The sequence below is a fragment of the Trichosurus vulpecula genome, chromosome 1 (genome assembly GCF_011100635.1).
Source record: "Trichosurus vulpecula isolate mTriVul1 chromosome 1, mTriVul1.pri, whole genome shotgun sequence".
In the NCBI taxonomy this organism is placed as follows: Eukaryota; Metazoa; Chordata; class Mammalia; order Diprotodontia; family Phalangeridae; genus Trichosurus; species Trichosurus vulpecula.
The window spans coordinates 73,168,202-73,192,671 of NC_050573.1; the positions used below are offsets into that span (position 1 = coordinate 73,168,202).

General features: G+C 49.7%; 4 protein-coding genes across 4 annotated transcripts in view; 2 read left to right on the top strand and 2 right to left on the bottom strand.

Moving 5' to 3' along the window:
* The first annotated feature begins 700 nt into the window (after positions 1-700).
* On the top strand, positions 701-3,602 carry ALKBH7 (alkB homolog 7). The gene is made up of 4 exons (XM_036750623.1): positions 701-1,056; positions 1,721-1,894; positions 3,005-3,129; positions 3,362-3,602. Exons 1-4 carry the CDS (start codon positions 835-837, stop codon positions 3,504-3,506), a joined length of 666 nt encoding a protein of 221 aa, XP_036606518.1. The 5' UTR covers positions 701-834; the 3' UTR covers positions 3,507-3,602.
* Positions 3,603-4,071: 469 nt separating this feature from the next.
* Positions 4,072-4,760, bottom strand: PSPN (persephin). The gene is made up of 2 exons (XM_036739817.1): positions 4,556-4,760; positions 4,072-4,412 (listed from the first exon to the last, which is right to left on the bottom strand). Exons 1-2 carry the CDS (start codon positions 4,758-4,760, stop codon positions 4,072-4,074), a joined length of 546 nt encoding a protein of 181 aa, XP_036595712.1.
* Positions 4,761-6,088: 1,328 nt separating this feature from the next.
* LOC118855464 (general transcription factor IIF subunit 1) lies at positions 6,089-13,441 on the bottom strand. The gene is made up of 13 exons (XM_036765564.1): positions 13,266-13,441; positions 12,483-12,529; positions 12,281-12,353; positions 11,599-11,792; positions 11,100-11,270; positions 10,064-10,251; positions 9,805-9,955; positions 9,649-9,713; positions 8,169-8,288; positions 7,527-7,603; positions 7,266-7,404; positions 6,468-6,594; positions 6,089-6,389 (listed from the first exon to the last, which is right to left on the bottom strand). The coding sequence occupies exons 1-13, from the start codon at positions 13,275-13,277 to the stop codon at positions 6,185-6,187; spliced, it is 1,569 nt and encodes a 522-aa protein (XP_036621459.1). The 5' UTR covers positions 13,278-13,441; the 3' UTR covers positions 6,089-6,184.
* Positions 13,442-21,498: 8,057 nt separating this feature from the next.
* Positions 21,499-24,470, top strand: part of LOC118832584 (adenylate kinase isoenzyme 1) — a 7,956-nt gene continuing 4,984 nt past the window's right edge. Inside the window, exons 1-4 of the mRNA XM_036739913.1 lie at positions 21,499-21,559; positions 22,137-22,336; positions 22,832-22,951; positions 23,996-24,031. Coding sequence (XP_036595808.1) covers positions 21,499-21,559; positions 22,137-22,336; positions 22,832-22,951; positions 23,996-24,031 — 417 coding nt within the window. The remainder of the gene's footprint in view (positions 21,560-22,136; positions 22,337-22,831; positions 22,952-23,995; positions 24,032-24,470) is intronic.

Sequence of the window (24,470 nt, forward strand, 5' to 3'; positions counted from 1 at the left end):
TAGATAAGCTGTTCTTGAGCTGGACACCCCTGTAACATAAGAGATAATAAGCCTTCTTCCACTACCTGTCTCACGAGGCTGTAAACCTGCTGTCCTGTGACCTTCGACAAGTCACTTATTCCCTGCTCTGTTTCCTCTTTTGTCAAATGAAGCGGCTGGACTAGATAAAGTTCGAGGTTCTCTGGGCATGCTTCCAACTGGAGGCCTACTATGGCATCCTGATGCCATGCCTGGACTCAGGACAGTTTAGGGTTGGACAATAGAGGCCAGCTCGAGTCCAGCTCCTTCGTTTTATAGGCCCAAGATTCATGGGGTTTGGATTCAAGTCCTCCTCCCCATCGGTCCTTTCCGCCGTCCAGCTAGGGACTGCCGCCTCTGTCTCCACGTCCTGAACTTGCCCTGCACTCTGCTCCCTTCTCCCCCACGGCTCTCGCTGCGCCTGCCCGGAAGCGGGACGGGTCGTGCTGCCCCTGGAGCGCAGGCGCCCCAGATCGAGCCTTCACGTGCACTAGAGTCCCACGCCCCCTTCGCCTTGGAAAAGCCGACGGAGAGCCGGGGCCGGATGTGCGGTCACCCCAGCTGCGCGTCAGGCTCCGCCCCCGAGGCCTCCGGCCCTCCGAGGTCAGCCTGGAGAGGCGGGGCTGTCGGTTTCCTGGAGTCCCGAGAGCTGGGACAGTTGCGCGCCTCGCGACGTCATCTTGAAGCTGGGGGCGGGGCCCGGAAGCAGCCAATAGCATCAGACCTCCGGATACTGTGAGCCAATCGTTGAGGGAAAAGGACGGGGGCCTGAAGGAGGGCCGGTGCTCGGCCTGACCTGGCCGGGGCGGCCTGACGATGGTCTGGAGCGGGCGCCTGGCCCTGGGGGCGCTGCGGGCCCCGGGACTGGGAGCCTGGCCCGGCTGGCTGCGGGGTTCCGGGCCCGCCGTGCTCCGCCGGCTGCGGGGCGCGGCTGTGGTGCGGCCCGGCTTCCTGAGCTCAGTGGAGGAGGAGACGCTGAGGCGGGAGCTGGAGCCCGAGCTGCGGCGCCGCCGCTACGAGTACGACCACTGGGACGAGGTGAGTGAGGGCAGCCGGGGCCGCTGTCCCTCCCCCTCCCGCCCGGCCCCGCGGTGCCCCAGGTGCCGCTGCCCCGCCCCCCTCGGTCACCTCCGTCCACACAACCTCGCCGCAAGTCTTCCCTGTTCCTCCTCGTTCTCCTGGGCGCTGCCCCGCCTGTTGCTCTGTTCGGATTCCCGCCCCCACCCCAGGCCTCCCCATTCCCACCGTTCCTGGACCTTGCTTGTTGCTCTGTCTCGTTTATACCCCGGCCGCCCTCAGTCTTGGCGGCTATAGCCCCAGGACCTCCCAGTCCTTCCTTTGCCCAACCCCCGAGCTCCCTTAGCCTCTCTGTGCTCCTCCATTCTCACGCCCTCCTCACTCTTCTCAGCTGCTCTAGACTTAGTATGAGGTCCGCTCTTCGCTACCCCTCCCTTTAGCTTAGCACAGTGCTTGGCACACAGCTGGCGCTTAATAGATGCTTGATATTGAGCGACTGAGCACTGACCGATCTTTAGTGCCCTCAGAACCAGCTCATTATGTACCTCCCAGGTTGACTCCTCCTCCCTTGCTCAGATCCCTCTGCCCTCTCTTTCTCAGCTCCTTCCTCCTGGGTCCATCGACCCCAGAGTGGCCTCCAGGCTTCCCGGACCTCAGAGAACTAACCAATGTTTCTTCTCTCTAGGCTATCCACGGCTTCCGGGAGACAGAGAAGTCACACTGGTCAGTGGCCAGCCAGGCCATTCTGCAGCGGGTTCGGGTGGCTGCCTTCCCCCCGGCTCTGGCCCAGCTTCCAATGGTTCATGTCCTGGATCTCCACCAAAATGGTTACATCAAGCCCCATGTGGACAGCATCAAGGTGGGCAGGGCCCCCAGCCTGTGGGGTGAGGAAGAGGGATGGAGGCTTCTCCAGTAACAGGAGAGGCCATATCTCTGCTACGGGAGATATCCAGGGCCCTCCCTGCCCTCCCTCTTATTTGTGTGACTTTTGAGGACGCCATTTCCCTATCTTGGAAGGAGAGAAGGAAACAAACATTTATTAAGCAACTACTGTGTGCCAGGCACTGTGCTGAGTGTTTTACAAATATTCTCTTCTTGAATCCTCAGGACAACCCTGTGAAGTAGGCGCTATTGTTATCCCGTTAAAGTTGAGAAACCGAGGCAGAGGTTAAGTCATTTGCCCAGGGTCACGCAGCTAGTGTTTGAGGCCAGATTTAAACTCAGGTCTTCCTGAGTCCAAGCCCAGCTCTCTTTATCCACCGGCTGCCTCTTGGGCCTCAGTCTTCCCATCAGTGAAAGGGGGTGATCTCCAGAGTCCTCATTGTAACAATAATAATAGCTGACATTTACATACCACTGTACTAAGTGCTTTACGACTGTTCCCTCATTTGGTTCTCGGAACACCTTGGGAGGTTGGGGCTATCATTATCTTCATTTTAGGGATCAGAAAACTGAAGCAGAGGTTAAGTGACTTGCCCAGGGCCACACGGCTAGTAGGTGTCTGAGGCCAGATTTAAACTCAGGTCTTCCTGAGTCCAAGCCCAGCTCTCTTTATCCACCGGCTGCCTCTTGGGCCTCAGTCTTCCCATCAGTGAAAGGGGGTGATCTCCAGAGTCCTCATTGTAACAATAATAATAGCTGACATTTACATACCACTGTACTAAGTGCTTTACGACTGTTCCCTCATTTGGTTCTCGGAACACCTTGGGAGGTTGGGGCTATCATTATCTTCATTTTAGGGATCAGAAAACTGAAGCAGAGGTTAAGTGACTTGCCCAGGGCCACACAGCTAGTAGGTGTCTGAGGCCAGATTTAAACTCGGGTCTTTCTGACTCCAAGCCCAGCTTTCTATCCACTGTGCCACTTAGCTGCCTCTTGGGCCTCAGTCTTCCCATTGCTGAAATGGGATGATCTCAGGATTTCCCTCTTTCTCAGTTCTGACATCTTGTGGTTCTAATTCTCTGGCCAGTTCTGTGGCGGCATCATTGCCGGCCTCTCCTTGCTCTCCCCCAGTGTCATGCGACTAGTTGACACCCAAGATCCTCAAGAATGGCTGGAGTTGCTACTGGAACCTGGGTCCCTCTATATCCTCAGGTAGGAGGACCTTAGGGCCAGAGGGGCAGAGCTTCTAGAAATGGGGTCTGGGGTTGTATATTAGACTCCTTGGGTTCTCTTTGTGGTTGACTTCATCCCTTGCCCCTATCAGTTCTACCTATTGGAATTATAATGTCTGCTGCCACTCCCAAGCAGCATAGGAAGAGCACCGTGCTGGGTAGCAAGCCTGCCCCCAGCCACTGACTCAAGCCTTTCTTGCCTTCCATGCCAGGGGCCCTGCCCGATATGACTTCTCTCACCAGATCCTTCGAGATGAAGAGTCCTTCTTTGGGGACCACCGGGTCCCACGGGGCCGACGAATTTCTGTTATTTGCCGTTCCCTCCCTGAGGGGGAACCAGGCCCTTCGTCTAGATGACCTCAAGTTCTACAGCCACAGGGCCTCTCGGGGCCCAAGGGCTTGTGTCCAGAGTTTTGTATAAAGTTATTTATGAATAAAGTTAGAGAAATGGTACTTGGTCCCCGGGCCTGGTTGACGTTGAACAAGAGAGAAGAGAATGCCCTCCCAGCTGAGCGGATAAAGACCTATTGCAGTCAGTCCTAAGGGAGAGAAGGGCAGAGCCTGGCACACAGCTAGTTCATAGCACTTGCCTTTTTATTAACAATGTCCCTCTTCCCCCAAATCCTCCTAGTTTCCATCACATCCACTCTGGAGAATGGACTTTGCTTCCCCTCAGTTACCAAGTCAGTAAATGTCTATTCCCACATGTCCCTGGGCAGGCCATGTATGAGGCTGCAGGATGCTGAGGAGGTGGACACACTGGGCCCTGGCACAGAGGAGCTAGAGGAGAAATGCATTTTACATCCAACCTCAGAGAAGAGAAGGGAGGGCAGTGCTGGGTGAGAGGTAGGGTGGGTTTTGGCACTGCTGCACAACTTGGTGAAGGGATTGGCGGGCTTTGTGGACCGGGAGAGAGGGCCTTTCAGATGCCACAGCCACAGGCAGCGGCAGAGAGTTGGGGCAGGTGATGCCAGTGGTGATTGTTGTCCAGGAAGGCTACATCCTCGTATCGGGTGGGGTGGCAGCAGGATTGGCCCATCGCCCGGCCCTCACCTGAAAGCCTGGCCAACGTCAGGCCATGGTGGGTGTGGGGACTGTGGCAGCTGCCAGCACAGTAGCGGAAGGCAATGGTCTCATCAGAATTGTAGCCAAGGCCTAACTTGGTCACTGGTAGTAGCAGGCTTTGCAGCTGACATTCAGTGGCTGACCCAGGCAGTGCCCTGGATACCCGGGCTTTCAAAGCAGATGGTAACAGGTGTTCCCCTAGAAGAAAGGAGAAGAGGGAGGCCTTAGTTGGAGGGTAATTGCAAATAAAAGGTTAACAGGAGAACTAAGATGTCATATCAGTCTGACTACTTAGAGAACGCACTAGTCGCCCTTTGCCTGCCCTGCTGGGGAATCCTTACCTAGCCATGGCCTCTTGGTCCTGTAGGTTGGAGGCAGCTTTCCAGGTCTGAGGTGTGCATCTGAAGTTCCAGGAGCCAGCCTCAATTCCTCAGATGTGGGCTCCTCTTCCAGAAGTGAGGCTGGAGGTCTGGGGACAGAAGGCGATTCCCCAAGGCTAGGAGGCAGGAGCAGCGAGAGAGTGAGCAGAATCAGTGCCCGGGCCATGCTGAGCTGTGGATTGTAGGAGAGCTAGAGACTGAAGGGTTCCACACGCTCCACTATATCTCCCCCTCTCTCAGCAGGAGGAGTTGGTCATAGCTGGGTGGGCGGCCCAGAACGTTAACCCTTGCTCTGCCAGAGCTCCTGTACCTTGAAATAGAACGGAAGGGCCCGATTATTACCCATCATCACTACCAGCTAATTCTTAGTACTTGCACTACCCACTTTGAGCCATTAGTGATTAGAGAAGAAAGAGTGAAAGCTTCATGTATGAATTGTTCAGGGAGAAGGCCGTTCCCTCCACTATCCTCCAACTCTCAAGTCAGGCTGCTCCCTCTCCCTCTGCCTGCCTTCCAGAGCTCTTTTTTAATAGCCCTTAATTTATGAAGCTTGTCATGAGGAAGAGAAATGCAAAGCCTCTCTAACTTGGACTCGAGCTGACCATATCTGATTGCCTAAAATTTAGGGTAAGGAGGCTTTCTCCAAATCAGGATGGCCAGAATGAATGGTGTTGACCCATCTCTGTTCTCAAAAAGAGCTGGAGGGAAACACAGAATAACCAATGGTAGGGGCATGGTGAGGACAGCCATGTGTTCAACAGATGATGGGAAATCCTTCCTCAAACCTTTCTAGGTCCCAGGCTCCAACTTGAGCAGGGGGATTAAGGCATCATGCCCCTGTCTCCGGGCCTGGCTGCTCCAACATCAAAACAGGAAACATCCCATCAGAGCCCATATTTTCCCTTCATCATTGAGCCATAGTTTGGACCAGGGAACTTGGTGCTCTTCCAGAACTGTCTGAGGTGGAAGGCAGAGTGAGACTGGGGATTCCCTCTAGCCCTTCAGAGTTCCTGTCACTAGGAAGAGAACCAAGCTGTCCAACCCCAGTCCCTGAAAGCATGGCCTATGGTTAGGAGGGGGTGGTGTGATGAGTGAGACAGGGGTTCAGAAGAGCCCACTTGGATGTTCCCATGTAAGGTGTGGGTGAGGAGATGGGGAACAGGAGAGTCTCCCCCTGGGAATGCCAGGCACTTCCCCAGAATTAGCCTGACATCCCAGACATTCCCAGCAGCAGCCAAGTACAGTGCAAGGAGAGGAAGTTTCCACACCTGGACCCAAGACTAAATCTCCTGATGGAGTGCTGGATTTACCAGTCACAAGGTCTGAGCTCCGTTCACTGGCTGAGTGACCCTAGATCAGACGTTTCACTCTGTGGGGCTCAGTTTCCCTTCTGTAGAGTCACAGAGCTGGAGTAGATGGTCTCAGGCCACTCTTGCTCCCAAATCCATAATCCTGTGAGTCCTGGTCTGCCCACCCCAAGAAGTCACACACAGCCAGAGAGAAAAAGCATGAGCAGCTTTTATTCCCCCCTCCCGGGGGGGGGGGGGGAGGAGCGGCAGGCCTGAGGACCTCCTGTGTCCAGCCTGGGCCTCACTCCTTGAGGGAGAAGTGCATCTTGTCATTGATCATCTTGCGCTCAGGGTTGAGGCGCTTCAAGATCTGGGCCAGCACATTGACCGTCTGGTCGCTGCTCAGCCCCGTCTTCTTGGTCTGGAACTTCTTCAGCAGATCTTTGGTGGTCATGGGCTTTCGGGTCAGGTAGCGTCTCACTGCATCCTCTGTCACCTGCACGTCACTGTGGGGACAAACACTGATGTCAGGGGGCTGGGGTTCTTGTGCCTGACCCAGCCCCCAGAAATCCCTCTTCACTCACCCACTGCTGGGCGTGGATTTGCCAGACTGGGGCTGGGGAGTGGATTTCCCTGAGATGCTCTGGGGCCCAGCATCTAACCTCAGGCGCTTGGCGGCAGGCGTATCACTGGGTCCCATCTGGCGCTTCCCTGCATGAAACCATCAAAACCACAATGTCACAGCTGGAGGGGTCTCTCAAAGATCAGGCCTGTCTACACCTGAACAGAAGTCCCCTCTTCAGTACTCCCCCTAAGTGGTCTTCTGGCCCCTCTCTGAAGCCTCATTTGGAATCAGGATCAAGATTCAGATACTAGCCCTGTCACTTACAGAACCTCTCTGGGCCTCAGTGACCTTACCTGATTCTTGTAGGGCCTTGTTTCCAGGACCCACACCACCCTGGCCATCTTCCTCTGGGTGTGTTCTCCCACAATGTCAATGTTCTCCACAAGATGTGGCCCCACAACTGAACACACTATTCCCGTGGCAGAATACAGGGGCACCAGCCCTTTCCCAGGTCTGGGCACATACCCTGCACCTCCCACAGCCGCATAAAACCAGGGGAGCTTTTCTGGCTTGGAGGTGGCCCCAGGAGAATGAAGATGCCCAGACCAGCTGTGTCTAGTCTGGGCCCTGCAACTCATTCCCTGGGTAAGTCTGGCCTCTGCACTCAGATGGGGACAACAGAACTTGCCCTAAGAGAAAAGCTGGGAAAGTGTTCAGAAAAGGTGAAGTTCTAGGCATCAAGAAGACTTCCAGGGCTGTCAGAAGAGACAAATGGGGGCAGAACCAGCCCCACACGGGGACACAGGCCCTGTCTCACCTTGCTCCAGCTTGCTAGCAGCTGCCCGAAGTGTGGAGGAGGTGCTGCCACTGTCTACGCTGGGTGTGCTTGGGCGGCTGTCTCCCCTGGAGCTGCTGCCTGAGGCCTTGCGTTCCCTCTTGGGGGGGGTCTTCTTCTTCTGCAGAAATGGTTTGGGGAGGGGGAGACTGAGCCAAGGGAAAAGACAAAGACAAGCCAGCCTCTGCCTGGACTGTGGATAGAAGAAGTCCTTGTGCTGGTGTCCCACTGGGCCATACTCACTGTCATGAAGAGGGCCGAGGATGCCTCGTTGTCAATGTCACTCTCCTCAGAGGTGTCTGACTCCTCACTGCTGTCTCCTGAGGGGTCAAACAGGAGCCTCAGCCCAGTGCTCTGGGATCCTTTGCCCTCCCCACCCCTAAGCTCCTTCCCTCAGGCCCCAGTAAACACTGCCCATGCCAGACTGTACACAGGCAAAGGCCACCTCCCCTGGGCTCTGCCTTCTGGAAGCTAGTCTAGTGGCAGACACCATCCTGGCAAGTAAAGAATCAACAGTTGTCTTCAATTAGCATTAGCTTTAATAAATGTATGAAACTGAGCTCAGTCCCACTGCTACCCCCAGCCAGTAAGAGCTGGAGACACAGGTGCCTGGGAGCTGGGGCTTCACAAGGGAGGCCTGCTAGGAGATGCAGGGGGACTGAAGTGGCCTCCAAAGACAAGACTGGGAGCCCAAGAGGCTCAAGGGAGAGTGGAGAGGATGGGCAGCAGTGAGTGCAGGGCACCTGAAGGGAAGGTGAGATGCCCCCATCACCCACAAAGGGTATCTAGGAAGGGAGGAGGAAACAAAGCTGGAGAGAGAGAGGCAGCTTGGGCCACACTGCAGAAGGCCTCCAAGGCCAGGCCTTCTCCCCCAGCCACACTCACCTTTCCTCCTCTTCTTCTCCTGTGGGGTAGGTGCCTTCTTATCTTCTTCCTCCTTCTCCTCCTCCTCTGGTGGTTTTTCCTCCTCACTCTCTTCACTGCTTTCACTCTGTTCATCGATGCCTGGGATGGAAGCAAGGGCTCTCTACTGGGCCAGTGACCCCAGCCTGCTCTGTCTCCTCAGCCACTGGCTCTCCTTCCCTGCTGCCTACAAACACACCCAGACCTACCCCACCCTTAAAGCACCTTCACTGGACCTGACCATCCTCTCCAGCTTCAGGCCTCTATCTATCTCCTCCCTTTCCCAGCCTTCCTCACAGACTTCCTCACCTGCCATTCCCTTCTCAACCCCTTGCAGGGGTCTCACTTTGGGAAGCCAAACTGACTCAATTTTGTACCCACTCATCAAAGTTACCAGCGATCTCTTAATTAAACATAACTGCCTTTTTTTATTTCCAACTGGCTGCTGCACATGCATCTCCAATTCAACATGAGTAACTAAAGTAGAGCTCATTACATGGCTCCCCCCGCAAAAAAAAAAACCCATTTCCTCTTTCTAACTTCCCTATTTTAAAAAGCAAATTTTCCCAGGTTCTTTTTAAGAGCTCCAGTGCTCCCAGGTTTGCAAGCTTCAAGTCACATTCCACTCTCTCCTCTCCCTCCCTCACCAGTCACATCCACTCAGTTGTCAAGTCTTGTCTATTCCACCCCTCTATTTCTCATGTTGTTTTCTCCATCCCTAATTCAGACACTCATCCTTTCTCACCTGGATTACTGCAACAGCCTCCCCACTGGTCTCCTTGCCTCCAAATCTCTCCCCTCTCCTAGCCACCCTCTACAAAGTTGCCAAACTGCTATTCCTAAATCATAGGATTTCTAGGGAACCATGTCACTCACTTGACTCAAGAATCTTCAGGGGTTTTCTCTTGTTTCTAGGCTAAAATAGGAGCTCCTGTTTGGCCTTTAAAGCCATTTCTAAGCTGGTCCCAACCCATGTTTAAACATGTACTTCACATGATACCCTTCAAAAGTTTTATGGTCCAAGTACACTGGCCTTTTACTATTCTTTACCCACAAGAGCTGAGCCTCTGAACAGTTTGTCCCATAGGCCAGGGCCCCTCCTCTTCTTGACCTTCACCTTCTGACATGCCCAGCTCTGTTCAATACTCTACTCAAATGACCCTTCTCATTGGACACCTTTTCTGATCACAACTGTTAGCACTTCCAGTCCCAGCCCATTCCCCGGCTTCCCCTTTCCTAAAGTTATTCTGAATCTCCTTTGCACCTCTCTGGATACATGTTTTCTCCCCCAAGTAGAATGTAAGCCCCTTGATGGCAGGGCCTCTTTCTCTCAAACACAAGTCTCCTCAGTGGATGGCACTTAACCAGTGTTGACTGAACTGGACTGGACTGGGTATCCGATATGCTCTTCAAAGGGGAAGACAAAGTGACAGCCAGGTCCTGCTCCCAGGCCCACACCTACCTTTAGGGCCATCCTCCTCCTGCTTGACCACCTTGGGTTTCCCTACTGCCTCCTCATCAGAGCTGCTGTAAGGGAAAGAACAGGCTGCAGGTGAGCAGGTTGGGGCCTGAGCTTCAGATCTGAAAGGAAGAAGTGGGGTGGGCCTGTGTCCCTCACCTGGATCCATCTGACATGTAGTCCACCTCCTGGCCCTCAAAGTCCCCATCATCACTGTCCTCAAAGGCCTCATCGTCAGAGCCCTTCTTCTTCTTCTTCTTGCCCCCCCTGGAGGCAGCTGCCTTCTTCTTGGTCTTGGGGACCTTCTCCCCTGGGGAGAGCAGATGAGGTCAGGGCCTACTCTGTCCTGGCCACTGATCCTCTGGGGGCCTTGGCCCTGCATACACACTGCCCCCACTCCGCCTCCCCCCATCCTCACCCTCCTCCCCACTGGCAGTGCTGTCATCAGAGCTCATTTCCAGGTCATCTTCCAGGTCATGGATCCGGAGTTCACTGGGCTTCTTCCGGTTCTTCTTCTCTTTAAGCTCGTCCTCCTCCTCATCATGGTCCTGGTCCTTCAGTCGACGCTGCTGCATGATGCTGAAGTGGTTTAAGACTTTGTTCCTCCTACAAAAATAGGATATGTATCATGTAGGGTCTTCAGGATTCACAGTCCCCTTCATCCAGGAAGCCTTCCCTGAGTGAACATGCCCAACTCAGATCTCTCTTCCTTCCCTTCAGGACTTATTGTAGTTTGTTTGCACTAGGGATGTGTGTGTGTGTGTGTGTGTGTGTGTGTGTGTGTGTGTGTCTGTGTGTGTGTGTGTGTCTGTGCATCTCCCAAAGCCATGAAACAGTGGCAAGAGCCCTTAATATGGAATCAGGAGAGCTAGGTATGATTCCCAGTTGTAATATCCAGTCAGAGCGTTTGATCACAGACTCAGAGCTGGAAGCAAACTCAGAGGCCACCAACGCCCACTCCCTCATCTAACAGCTAAGAGAAGAGAGGTCAATAGACTTATCCAAGCCCTCAAAGGTAGTAAGGGGATTTTTCCAATTACTAGCTCCATGACCTAAGACAAACTCTCAGACCTCTCTTCTCTGATGAACAAAAAAGATGAATGCACCAAGGCCCAGAATGTGTAGGAAGTGGTTCTGTGTCTCTAGGAGGCAGATGCCAAATAGAGGGATCACAAGCACTCATGCCATGACATGGTAAGTTCATTAGAGGGGCACTAAGCTTAGGCTGAGGAGAGCAGGGCACCTGGAGACCTGAAGCTGACTTTCTTTGATGGATAAACCTTGTATAAACCATTGAGTACACATGCTGTCTCCCCCAGGGGGATGTGCACTCCCCTGAAGGCAGGGGCTACCTTGGCATCCCCAGCCCTTAGTACAGGTCCAGGCACAGAAGTAGTATTTAATACATGCTTGCTTGCTGGCTACCTGCCACCCCCTTCCTCCCTCCTGCTCACCTTTCCCATTCTTCCTCAGCCTCCTCTGCAGTGAGTGTGCGGTGCCGGGCCAGAGGAGTGAAGTTGTACCAGTTGTGCACAGGGAAGGCTTCAAAGGCCCCATCAGGGCATTGGGTAAAGATGTAGTAGGAGGTGTTTTCTGTCACACCACCCTTCTTTACTCCCTTGAACCTGCAGCAGGCAGGAGGAAAGGGGGCAGAGACACAGTCACTCATCCAGGGCCTGCTCCTCTCAAAAGGCAACAGAGACAGACAGAAATCTGAATCTCAAGATATTGACAGATTTAGGAAAATGGTCCACAATGGGGTGCCAAGAGCCGTAGGTCCTAGCCTCAGGCAGATCATGAACTCCCTGGGACCTGGGACCTTTTCTGGTCTTAAATTTTTCATCCACCAAAGCATGAAGAATGCTCCCTGCCCTGCTTTCCCTCCAGGAAGGACAAAAGCCAGAGCCAGAGGGTGAGGAGCATAAAGTGGAGGGCTCCAAAAGGACCACTCACCTCCTGCCTGTTTTGCCATTGACTTTGAGTAGCCAGGGCTGGTCCTCGGCCTTGAAGGCCTTGAGAATGATGCCATACTTCTTCCTCCTGGCCTCATCCCGGAGCTTCCGATTAAACTCGCTGCCGGCCCCAGATTCTGGCATTTCTTCTTCCTGATAGATCTTCTTGTTGCTCAGATCCCGTTCCATCTTGGCCTGACATGAAGGAAGCAACCTCATCCCAGAGCCCTTGGCAAGGATTGTTGGGGGACACCTTCCCTCACCTCCCGTAGGCCCCAGCGGAGTTGCCTTGTCTGGCTTCATGCTATTTACCTCCATTGTCCAAAGCTTTGTTCAAGCCCTGCCTTGGTTAAGAAACCTTCACTGAACACTGACCTCTATGACCTACAGTTTTGTCTTAGCTTTCTAATCTAATACTTAGTTACACTGTTTGGTATGAAACAGAGATCTTCCTATTATGTTTCTCTTGTGTCCCATAAAATACAATGAGAAGATGAGCAAAAATAGTTACCTAATATATACATTTGAGTGACTGACAGGGTGAGATGCCCTCACCTCTCAGCATGCAGGCCTCATACCCTTGAGCATGGAAGGTACCAACCTCTACTCTTTGATCCAGACTCAGAGTTCCCGTTACCTTTTTCTTAAGGCTCCTAGACTATGCCAGGACATGAGACTTTTACCTGGTGCCAGGTGGAGAAGTTGACTTTGTCAGCTGCGTTGAAAGCCATGATATTGTACCTCTTGGGGTTGTTCCTGCAGGATCAGAATTGTCAGCAGGCCAGGAAAGGCAGGAAAGTGGGGATAAGGAAAGAAGCTGAGGCTGAGATTGAGCACTCCCCTGCATCACATCATCCCATCCCATTCCATCCCATAAGAACTCACTTGGGGACTCGAACAACATATTCGGTCACAGTCTGGCTGCTGGTCCCCTAGAGAGAGTGAAAGAAACGCAGAGTCATAGAGAACTGGGCAACAAGTATAAGAGACATTTTAAAATACAAGGCTGCTCATGGTGACAAATCCATGGGCACATGGGCAAATGCATACACACTTGTATTAACCGAAGAGTGGGCACACACTCAGACATAAACTGTGAGACGCTGTCGTGAAGATTGACTCATGAACAAAGAATTGCAGACAAACCAATAAAGCCATCTGTGCAGACTCCCGATGCAGAACTGCAAAGTTATCAGCATGGCATCTCCCTCATCAGAATGTGAGTCCTTGAGGACAGAGACTATTTTTGCCTTGCTTTGTATTTCCATGGCTCAGCACCGTGTCCAGCCCGTAGTGGGCGCCTAATAAATGCTTGCTAACTGATATATGCACAGGAATGAACAGACCCATTCGTGCACGTACAGGCACAGGCAGCATTGGGGGTGGGAGTGCTGCTGGAGGGGGACCAAGGCTCTCCCACTCACCAGGCTCACACGTCCTCACAGGCTCTTGCACGCGCAGACAGGGGTCTGGGGTGTGCCCCGAAGCCTCTCCCACGACTCACCAGGTGTACACACACACACACGTCTTCACAAGCTCTTACACGCGCAGACGGGGGTCTTGGGGGTGCCCTGAAGCCGCTCGCACGACTCACCAGGTTCACACACATTCTTGCACGCACACACCGACACATCTCAGGGCCCCCCCACGCCGCTTCCACTCACTCACCAGGGTCGTCATACTGTCCAAAGCTGGGGACGCTGCGTGGTGGCGTGGAGGGTCGAGAGTCGTCACACAACCCCGCCCCCGATCTGCCCACCGAACCCCGAAACGATTATGAGGCCGGCCGGGCTGTTACCTCTAATAAGAAAGAACCAGTAAGCTTGGAGTCCCAGCAGGCACCGCGGCCTGACCCGGAAATTAAACTTCCCGCGTCGTTGTCTTGACAACCACTGGCGGCATTAAGGGGTGGGTCAAGCGCGACCCACCCGGCGAACGATTGGGCGTTTTCAGGTCAATTGAAATATCTCTGCGTCTCCAGAAGACCCAGCCCCTTTCCCACGACATCGACAAGCCTGGGTGCAAGCGATCCGGAGACCGAATGGGCTTCTTCCCCATCCCTCAACCCTGGGTTCTCGGTTGGGGGGGTGGGTGAGGGGAGGAGGGGGGGAAGGGCGGGGTACGAGAGCCAATCGCGCTTCATTATTTATTCAGGAAGCTACAAATCTCCTGCGCCGGCTGGACCTTCGCAGACGTTTCCTGTGTCGTCATCGAGTAGCGCTTGTACGGAAACTCGCAGGGTCCTAGTTCTACCGCGGCGCACCTTGGGATTCGTAGTTCTTGAATCGCCTGGGCATGCGGAAGGGCCTTGCGCACGCGCACACACTCTGCACTTCTTTTAACTCCTTGCTGTAGTTATCGTTGCCTTGTTGTCACGGCAACTGCCGAGGCCATGGCAACTGTAGCCTAGACTCCCTTCCCCCCTCCTGAAACAACAGCTTCCACCTCTTCGGAGCTGGTGTGGACCTTAGCGGGTCTGGTCCAACCCTCTCTGCGGCACAACCGTGACAAGTACTTCTCCAGCCGCCGCTTAAAACCCTCGAGTGGGGGAGGAGCTGCTGCTTCCGGAGGGAAGCAGCCCGAGCCACTTCGGTACCGCGCGGTCTGGAAGTTTTTCTGTATAGCAAGCTTTCATTTGCTTCATCGATGCTGCCACCTGTCAGAAACAGCACAAGTCTAGTCCTTCTTCAAGGGACGAGAGGAGAGGTATCCAGTCCCCCTGGAGTCTTTTCTCCTCTTGGCCAAAAATCCGCAGCTCCTTCAGCCTCTCCTCCGTCACCTCCAGCTCATCAACACCCTTTCCAAACTGTGGTACCCAGATTCAAACTGATCCATCCAAACGTTCCAGGTGCGGTATCTACAACAGGACAGTCACCTCATTTGGGGGAGCTGCACATCTCTGCAACCTAAGATGGAATTAGGCTTTTTGGCCGCCATATCACACTGTTCACTTATATTAAAATCACAGCCCACTAAAACCACCAAATGGGTTTGGTTAGAGGAGGGGTCAAGGAGGGGAGGCTAAGTCTCCCTATCTTGCCTAGGCTGGACGTGATGTTTCCACTCATAAGAGGCCAGATCCTATTGCAGAAATTCTGACCTGATCTATTTTTCCTGGTAGCCCTTCTGCTTCTGGAGATGATCACTGTATTAGGGTGGGACTCAATGCTGACAGTCGATAGGCTTTAGCCTTCCAGCATTTAACATAGTACCGTAAACACAACTGTTTATTGACTGCCCATCTCAACTTCCACACCCAAGCAATCCGCCAGCTTCAGCTTTCCAACAAGCAAGACCTAGGGGTGCCATGCCTGGCTCCAGATGGACTATTGTCTTGTAGCTATCCATCCTCTCCTTGAACTGAAGTACAAGACCTGACTTTTACCCTTTTTAAATTCACCTCTTGAGAACCAGTGTAGTGTAGTAGATAGAGAGGAAGATTTGCCTCTATCACATATTTGCTGTGTGATCTTGGGCAAGTCATTTAACCTCTTAGTGATCTAGGCAATTCTCTGTGACTGTTTGTTGCAGAGAAGATGCTGACCTACACTGGTAGAGGGCGTTTCTTCATTTGGGATTTTCCTATAACAATGAAATCACACACCCAGACTCCATTCCTATCCCTATTCCTTATCAGAGCACACCATAAATTCCACCATCAAGTTGGTTTTTTTTTCCTTGTTCCTTACTTTCTTATCTAGTGTTTTAGCCCCAAAGATCATTCCCTGGAAAAACTGGACCTCTTGCCTTGGAGGCAGGCTATTCTGATTGGTGAGACTTTACTATATCTAGCCAGCCCCAGGCTCTATTTTATCCCTGCTATTTTTCAACCTCCCATTCCCCTTTTCTCCTCTGCCTTTGGGAGCTAATCAGATGAACCCTACGTTGCATCTGGAAAGGGCACATTGATTCATTGTCCTGCTGTTTAGCTCACCCTCCCTGTGATGTCCCAGACCAAAACATCCTTCCTTGGACACTAATCACCTATGTGTGTTGTCTCCCCTTATTAGACTGTATGCTCCTTGAGGGCAGGAACTGGCTCTTTGTATATTCCCATCATTTATCACAGTGCCCAGCACATAACAAGTAATAAATTCTTTTTCATTAATTTTTCACTCATTAGCTACCTTTCCCAGCTTTGTTCTATCTCAAATTTAATAAGAATGCCATCTGTGCCTTTGTCCAAGTCATACAACTAAATAGCACAGGGCTGAGGACAGATCTGTGGGTTTATCATTTGAGACTTCTTTCCAAGTTGAAGTCAACACATTTTTTCCTTTGGGTTCAGCCATTTAACTGGTTCCAAATCCTTCCATCACTGATGATTCGTAACTCGTCACCTCTTTTACAAGTATAGCTACTTCCCCAACATGCATTTGTACCAGCAAATTGCTCCAGAGTGAAAATACTCCCTTGGTTTCTAGAAGACAACTCTTTTGGGATTGTAGTCCTAATTCTATATAGCCCCAGCCTCACCTTGAGGTTAAAAATATCTAGTAGCCTCAATTAACTCTTAGCAAAAGCATTTACTCAAGTGGCATAACAAGAGCAGTAGTTACAAAACTTTGAATTTAGAACATGCTGTCCCACAAATGTAAATTGCATTCATGAAGTACCTTCAGATTTTGAATACAATGGTAGTGAGAATAAACATGTGGCAAAGGTCACACACACCTTGAAGTGAAGGATCAGGAAAGGCTTTCTGTAGAAGAAGCTTGAGTTGCATCTTAAGGGCAGAGAGGGAATCTGTAAGAAGGGAGTATGTTCCATGTATGGGAAATGGCCCAAGCAAAGGCACAGAAATGGGACATAGGATGCCATGTAAGGAGTAAAAAGAAGGCCAGTTTTACTGGATTGCAAAGTTTGGGAAGGATAGTAGTGTATCACATGGCTTCTTGGAGCCACAAGTGGGTGACAGGTGGATACTAAAGATGGGTGGGGCCATACCCTGGTAAACTATCTTAGAAGAAAGGGCTAAACCAGATTGAGGGTAGCCAACAGCATTTAAACCAATTGGTGAGTTAGAGAGATGCCTAACCACAATACGTGAAGACTTCTTCTGGCAGAATGCGTGGACAAGAACGGTTTGTTCCAACAGTCATGAAGGTGGGGGAAGCAACTGCTATGGGGTGCTTAGAGCTTGGCCAGATGTTGAAAACATCAAGGTCATCCAACAGCATCCTGGGACATCACCAATTGTCCTGACTTTTGTCTTGCCACTGGACTTCATGGACTCCAGAGTCTCCTTCTCTGGAGGAGAGAATGAGGCTGACGATTTTGTGCAGCTCTGCCTCGCTTAAAGCCAATTCATGAGAAGTCAAGACATCACTCATTCATGATGTTGTTTTTCTTTGAAAATAAAGGATGAACCACAAGAAGTGTATAATAAGTTTGGAATAATAGGTTGGGGCCAAATTGTGAAGGGCTTTAAAAGCTGCTAGGAGGAGTTTATATTTTATCTTAGAGGGAACCACTAAAGGAATCACATGGCTGGATCTATACTTAAGGAAAATCTCTTTGGCCATTATGTGAAGGAGGGTTTGAAAAGGTGACAAACACATCAGAGGGGTCAATTCAGAGGCCACTACAATGGCCTAGGTGAAAGTTGACAAGGGTCTGAACTAAAGTAACATTTGTGCAAATGGAAAGGTGGGAGAGATGTGGAGGTAAGGCCAATGAGATTCAGCCACCAATTGGATGTGTGGGGTGAGGGAGGATAAGCAGCAACCAAGGATAATGACATTATTATGAACCCAGGAAGCTGGAGAAATGAGGGTGACTTTGGCAGAAACAGGGAAGTTTGGAAAAAGAAAAAAATGAATTCTGCTTTGGATGGGGTGAGTTTGAGCTGCCTATGGGAATTCCAGTTTGAAATGTCCAATAGGCCTTTGGCGATGTGGGATAGAGGTTGGGAGAGAGACCGGGCAATGCCATGTTATCTTGTCACTTCAGGAGTCTTTCGTTTCATCACTGCTTCTTAAGGGCTGAGAGACTGAAGAAGTCCATGTACCTTTGTAGGTGGTTTCATTAGTTGGTGTGACCCAACGCTTCATCACTTGACGGTCAGTGCTCTGAAGATGATCACTCTGTCGGTCTGCTCTTTGTACAACTGCCACACACTGTGTAGTGACTCAGAGCTTTTCTAGCTCACCTGCTCCCCTGACATAACCTTTGAACTCCTGCTTCCAGTTTGAGACAGAAGAGAGAAGGAAAGAGAAGAACAATGGATCTGGTAAGCCGTACCCATTCCCACAGGGAGCAATTGCTTGCTAGGTTCAGACTGACATTTTTGGCCCAGAGTCTGGCACCACTGGCGGCTGTGGCCTGAGCCTTAGCCTGCTATGACTGAATCAGCACAAGAGCTGAGACCCAAACAAATAGATGCAAGCCACTTTCTAGGAATCTGGGGGATGATACTGCCACTGCCGAGGAGAGTCTGAGCTGAAACAGTTCTGGAGGAGGGAGGGCACCTAGATCAGCAGTTTCTGGGAGCCATGTTAGTTGGTGAAATGAAGGGAAGATGAATTCCTTCTCCCTCATTGGTGGAGGCCTCAGACCTTTGAAAAGATAGCCTAGACTTTATAATTTTTACCCCTAATCCTGAAAGGAGAATGTAGTTAGGAGGAATTTTTTACTTTGGAAAATGGTCAGGAGGAAGCAAGGAGGGAGGAAGTATGTATATGGATATAGTGTGAAATTATAGTACAGAGAGCCCGTTGGATTGAAGAGAGTTTGCCAGTCACAGGGTGAAGGCTGAGCCATAGAGACACTATGATAATTCATCTAAACTGAATGTTAAATCAGGTTACTGAGGGTGACTAACCCTTCTCAGCCATGAAGTGGAGGGGTCAAGGGGTCTCTTGCATAACCACTGGGGAGACCTTGTCTGAAACCCACCTGAGCTGATGGACAGAGTGCTACAGCATCTCCCAAACAAATTATAAATTACACTCCCTTGCTTGTAAATTGATTAAATGCATGGTTACCTGCTTCTTTCTAGATTTCAGCCAGCAGGGCAAAGAGCCAGGAATAGATAGATATAGGGTTGGTAGCACCTAACACACCATGTTACCCTTGTGGAAAGGATGGATAGGTGTGGGTTAGCAATGGTAGAGTTAAGTGAATGAAAAAGTGGTTGCATAGCTGGACTGAAAGAGTGGTGATAATAGTTCCTTATCAGCTACTTATGCTCGGCCTTGCACTGTTTAATATTTTTATCAATTACTTGGGGGGAAAAAGGCATAGATGATATGCTCATCATATTTACTGATGGCACAAAACTAGGAAAGTCAGCCAACTCTTTGGACAGCAGTCAGGACACAAGATTTTAATAGGCCATAAAATGTTGATCCAAATGTGATGATTTTAAAAACTTTCATTAATTTTTTTTTGTTTTTACCTTATAACCATTTTTGATATCCCCCCCCAAAAAAGAGCCATCCCTTTAAAAAATATTTGAATAAATCCAATCAGCGTGAGGACTGGCAGTGTATGTAATATCTAACACCCTGTCTTTAACTGAAAGAAGGTATTTCCCTATACAACATGGCTAATGTGAAAAAAATGTTTAATAGGAATGTATATGTAGAGCCTACATCAATTGGATTGCATGCCATCTTGGGGAAGGGGAGAGGAAGAATATTTAAAATTTATGGAAGTGAATGTTGAAAACTAAAAATAAATAAATTAACTTATTAAAAATAAATTTAAAAAGAAAAAGAAAGAAGGTATTCATTTCTTGATCCTTAGGTCCAAGGATATAAACCGTTTAGTGAATTTTCTTTCATAATTAAAAAATGCTTTTCTGGAATGGTCGGACCAATTCTCTGTACCACCATCAGTGTGACTGAAGGGCACTAGAGGAAGTCATACAATTGAACTTAGTGAGTCCACTACAAATTTATGTTGTCTAATTTCATTTGGGTCCTCACTGCAGCAAGGCAATCCTTATAATCCTCTCCAATTCTCTAGCTGTATTCCCACAGTGGCTGTTCCAAATCTTCTCTCCTCAAGCTTCCATCCCCTGTCCCCCATCCCCACATCATGAGAGGACACTCACCTCATACTTCAATGAGAAAATAGAGGCCATTCTCCACATCTCAGCACATCTCTACTTCCTCTCCTCTCTGAAGAAGAGATGGCTGTTCTTGACAAAGTCAACCTTTCCACTTGTACACTTGATTCCAACCCCTGAGGTCTACCAGCAGATTGCCTCCACAATCATCCTCTCTGTCTTTAATCTTCTGGCTATAAACTAGGCACAAAAATTGTGAGAGTTGGGTGGGAGTAGGGTGGGTTGGGGAGAGATATTGATGCAGAGAGGCAGATTTAGGCTGAATGGAAGGAAAAACTTCCTAATAATGTTCTGTTGTTTTTCAGTCATGTCTGACTCTTCATGACCTCATTTGGAGTTTTTGTGGCAAAGACACTGGAGTGCTTTGCCATTTCCTTCTCCAGCTCATTTTACAAATGAGGAAACTGAAGCAGTGTTAAGTGACTTGCCCAGAGTCACACAGCTAGGAAGTGTCTGAGGCCAGATTTGAGCTCAGGAAGAGGAGTCTTCCTGACTTCAGGCCCAGCACTCTATCCACTGCGCACCCTAATAATGAGGATTGTCTAACTGTGGTTCCCTCTGAACGTAGTAAGCTTTCCATTACTAGAAGGCTGGAGGAACATTTCTCCAGCTTGTTGTAAATAAGGTATTTCCCGTATAGAGATGTAGCTATTCTCTGAAGTTGCTTCCAAAATCAGATAGTCAAAGGAATTAATACCTGAGAGAAATGTGGCAAATTATCAAAATTATCCATTTTATACTTCACTCTGCACACTATCTCTAGCTCATGTAGCCAAGAGGCCTTGGGAATAACAGGAATATGGAGATATCTGGGGGAACCAGGCAGGAAGAGAGAGAGAAAAACAAAGGCATACCGTGGTGTTCAGCGGGGAATGGTGGTGCGGAGAGAAGTCCTCAGAGCTGTCTTCTTTGGCTGACTTCTTTTTTATGTCCTCTGTAATTATTTTTGAAACTCTACTAGTAAAACCAAAACAAACCCTACCTACAGCCCAGATTTCACAGAGACTTATATGAACCTAGATATGTGAGAGCTCTCTTCTAGGGCACTGAATACAGCAGAGATCACACTTTGGATGAAGAGGCATGGTGGAAGAACTGCTGGATTTGCAGTCAGAAGACTTGACTTAAACTCCAGACTCTACTCCCCACTAAGCTGTGTGGTCTTGGACTCGGCCAAGTCACTTTGATTATCTGTACCTCAGTTTCCCCACCTGTAAAATAAAAGGTTAGACTACATTATGAGTTCTTAACCCAGGGTTCATGAACTTTAAAAAAAAAATAGGTAACTCTTTCAATATGATTGGTCATATAAGTATATGTATATATACATGTATGTATGAATGTATTTATATATGCATATACACATGTATATATGCATATTTGCATGTATTTATATATACAAATACACATGTACATACATATGTATATTTACATATATATTCTTTGCATTTAAAAATATTTTCTGAAAAGAGATCCATAGACTTTACCAAATTGCTCTAAGTGGTTGAGTCCTTGACACAAATAGGATTTAGAACTCCTGGATTAAATTATCTCTAAGATTTCCTCCAGATCTGTGCATGCTCCCATAGTTCAATGCTACTCTCTTTTCCCTGGCCCCATGCATGCCTCCTTTCTCTCCCCACCCAAGGGAAGGGCAATAGTAGGGGCCCCAGAGTTCCTTATGACATCAGAAAGCTAAGGGAGCTGGGCTGGGAGGGTAAAGAGGGGGAGAAAGCCTGGGCTAGGGCAAAGGGGGTCTGGAAGTGCAAGATCCAGGAAGGAGAAGTTGGTGGGCCGGGTCTCTAAGCCCCCAGGGCTACTGGGAAGATGGGCAGATGCCATTCCAGGCTGCCCCAGGTGGGAAAACCCCTGAGGCCTCAGCAGAAGGGTAAATCTCTAGGAGTCCTCCTGGGAGCCCAAGACCCCCCACCTAGTCACAGAGCCAGAACTCTACGCACATTTCAGTGGCAGAGGCTGAGGGGGCCAGGATCCAGGCAGAAAGGGTGCCCTTTCCCTCAAGGGGGAGGGGGAGTGGGAGAAGGGGAGAAGGGAAAAGTTGGGGAAAACATAGTTTGGAGCCTTCCATTCTCTTGTTTTTAGGGGTTCTCCCTACTTGCCAACAGGTACCGACATATGCCAACAGATGTATACTGGCACAAACACCAGGACACTCAAACATAAACAAGTGAGGGAGTAGAAACAGTGTCAGACTTGCAATCAGAAGGCCTGGGTTCAAATGCTTGGCAAAATCCTTTGCACAGTCTGAGCCTCAGTTTTCTCAACTGTAAAATCACAGAATTAGATCACATTATCTCTAAGCCCCTGCCAGCTCTAAATTGTGTGATTCTGTAACAAAAGAGCACACACACACACACACATTGTATGAAAGCATGAGTAAGCATGCATGCACATACATGTGCCAACTGCACACATGCCAACTTACTGTCTTTCTCCCCACTCGCCAGATCTGCTCAAATCCCTCCGGATCATCTTCGTAATGGGAGGACCAGGCTGTGGCAAGGGGACACAATGTGAGAACATGGCAGCCAAGTACGGCTTCTGCCACGTGGGTCTTGGGGAGCTATTGAGGGAGGAGGCAAATCAGGCCACTGTGCGGGGCCAGCAGATCCGGGACATCATGCTGAAGGGCCTGCTGGTGCCCACGGTGAGCACCCAACTGATTCATTCTGCTCTCCCACAATTCTACCTTTGTGGCCCAGATCTTTGCCCACTGCTAGAACCTAGAAGGGTTGGCTGGGGTCTTGGAACTCTTAGGAGTCCAACCTCATGGCAGCTCAAAGGGCCCTTTCTTAGCATGTGTGACTAGGACGGGAGATTGTACCCATTTCTCTGATTTGGGCGACTATGTCCTTAAGCCTAGGTAACTGTGTGGGGTGGAAAACCAGTGTCCTCGCTTTTCAGATGAGACTAAAGCAGCTGCAGAAAGAACTGGGTGTGGAGTGGTCCAGTGCCTTGGTTTGAATTATGACTCTGGGGCTTGCTACCTGTGAGACTAGGCCTAAGTTTCCTCAGCTGTAAGCACTGTGGTTCCCATGATATTAAGGCACAGAAAAGGCTAATGGCTCTCCCAAAGTCACCTTGGCAAGTTAGTGCAATACCAGGTCTGGACCTCCCTAATGCTCAACCTCTGCCCCCATAGGGTGTGATTCTGGACATGGTAAGTGACAACATCTTGTCCCGACCGGAGAGCAAAGGCTTTCTCATAGATGGATTTCCCCGGGAGCTCAGCCAAGCCAAGGAATTTGAACGCATTGTAAGTGTACTGCTTCCTCACCAACCTTGCCACCTCAACCATCTTCTCCAGTCCCACCTCCCAAACCCATGTCCCCACCCCTGACTTTATTAACAACACTGAGAAAAACTAAGAGATCCCGGAGCTCATTCTCAGTCGCTGGATTCCTGATGCCTTCTTCCAACCCATGGAATACATTGTATCCCTCAATCCTTCTTCATTGTAGAAAGATCGCGTGTATGAGGTCTGGGACAGGAGTGGAGTGGGAAGAAGGGGTGGGTCATCCAGATGACTGAGGACCTAAACCAGGCCACGCAGATATAGCCAGAGCAGAATCTTGCTATTTTAGGTTAAAGAACAGGGAATTACAAAACTGAATTTATTCTTTATTCTTTGGAGTCCTCTAGCAGCCAGTCAGTCAACAAGTATTAAGTGCCTACTGTGTGCCAGGCATTGTGCTAAGTGTTGGGGATACGAAGAAAAGCAAAAGACAATGCCTGCTGTCAAGGAGTTCATAATCTAAGTGGGGAGACAAAGTGCAGACAAATAGGTACAAACAAACAAGCTATAGACACAATAAATTGGATATAATCAACAGAGGGAAGACACTAGAATTATGAGGGACTGGGAAAGGTAGCAGAGAATGCTTAGTTGAACAAATGAATGAATTAATAGAAAACAGAGAGAAAGGTGATCTTTGGAAAGGGAAGGTTGTGTACTACAAAGACCACTGGATTTGGAGTTGAAGGACCCAACTCTGTTACAAAGATAAATTGCCTTCTAGCTCATGACCTCAGCTATGTTATCTGTAAAATGAGCCGACTGGACTTACATGATCTCTAAGATCTCTTCCAGGCCTAAAGTTTGATTTGATGAAAATAAGGCAAAATGCAACAAATTTGGATTGAGCTTTTGAAGGAGAAAATAGGTTTAGAGCCACAGACTTAAAAGACCAAGGCTTGAACTGAGCTCTGTGGTCTTGGGCCATTAAAAAAATGGAGAGCTTTTGTTTTTCCATTACTTTTATTTCCAAATCTATGCCTGGTAACAAAGAATTAAAAAAAAAAAGAGGTAAAGAGAAAAAAGTTGGTCAGCAGAAGACCTTGGGTAAGTTGCTTGGTGTCTTTAAATCTAAGTTTGTTGTTGAGTTGTTTCAGTCGTGTTAGACTCTCTGCGACTCCATCTGGGGTTTTCTTGGCAAAGATACTGGAGTGGTTTGCCATTTCCTTCTCCAGCTCATTTTTACAAATGAGGAAACTGAGGCAACCAGGTGACTTGCCTAGGGTCACACAGCTAGTAAAGGGCTGAGGCCAGATTTGAACTCAGGTCCTCCTGACTTTAGGGCCGGCACTCTATCCACTGTGCCATTTAGCTGCCCATAAAAATATGTTTTCCCCTCTGTAAAAATAGATAGAAATGAGTAGAGCAACGGCCCTGGAGTCAGGAGGACCTGAGTTCAAATCCAACCTCAGACACTTGACACTTAACTAGCTGTGTGACCTTGGGCAAGTCACTTAACCCCAATTGCCCTGCCTTCCTCTCTCAA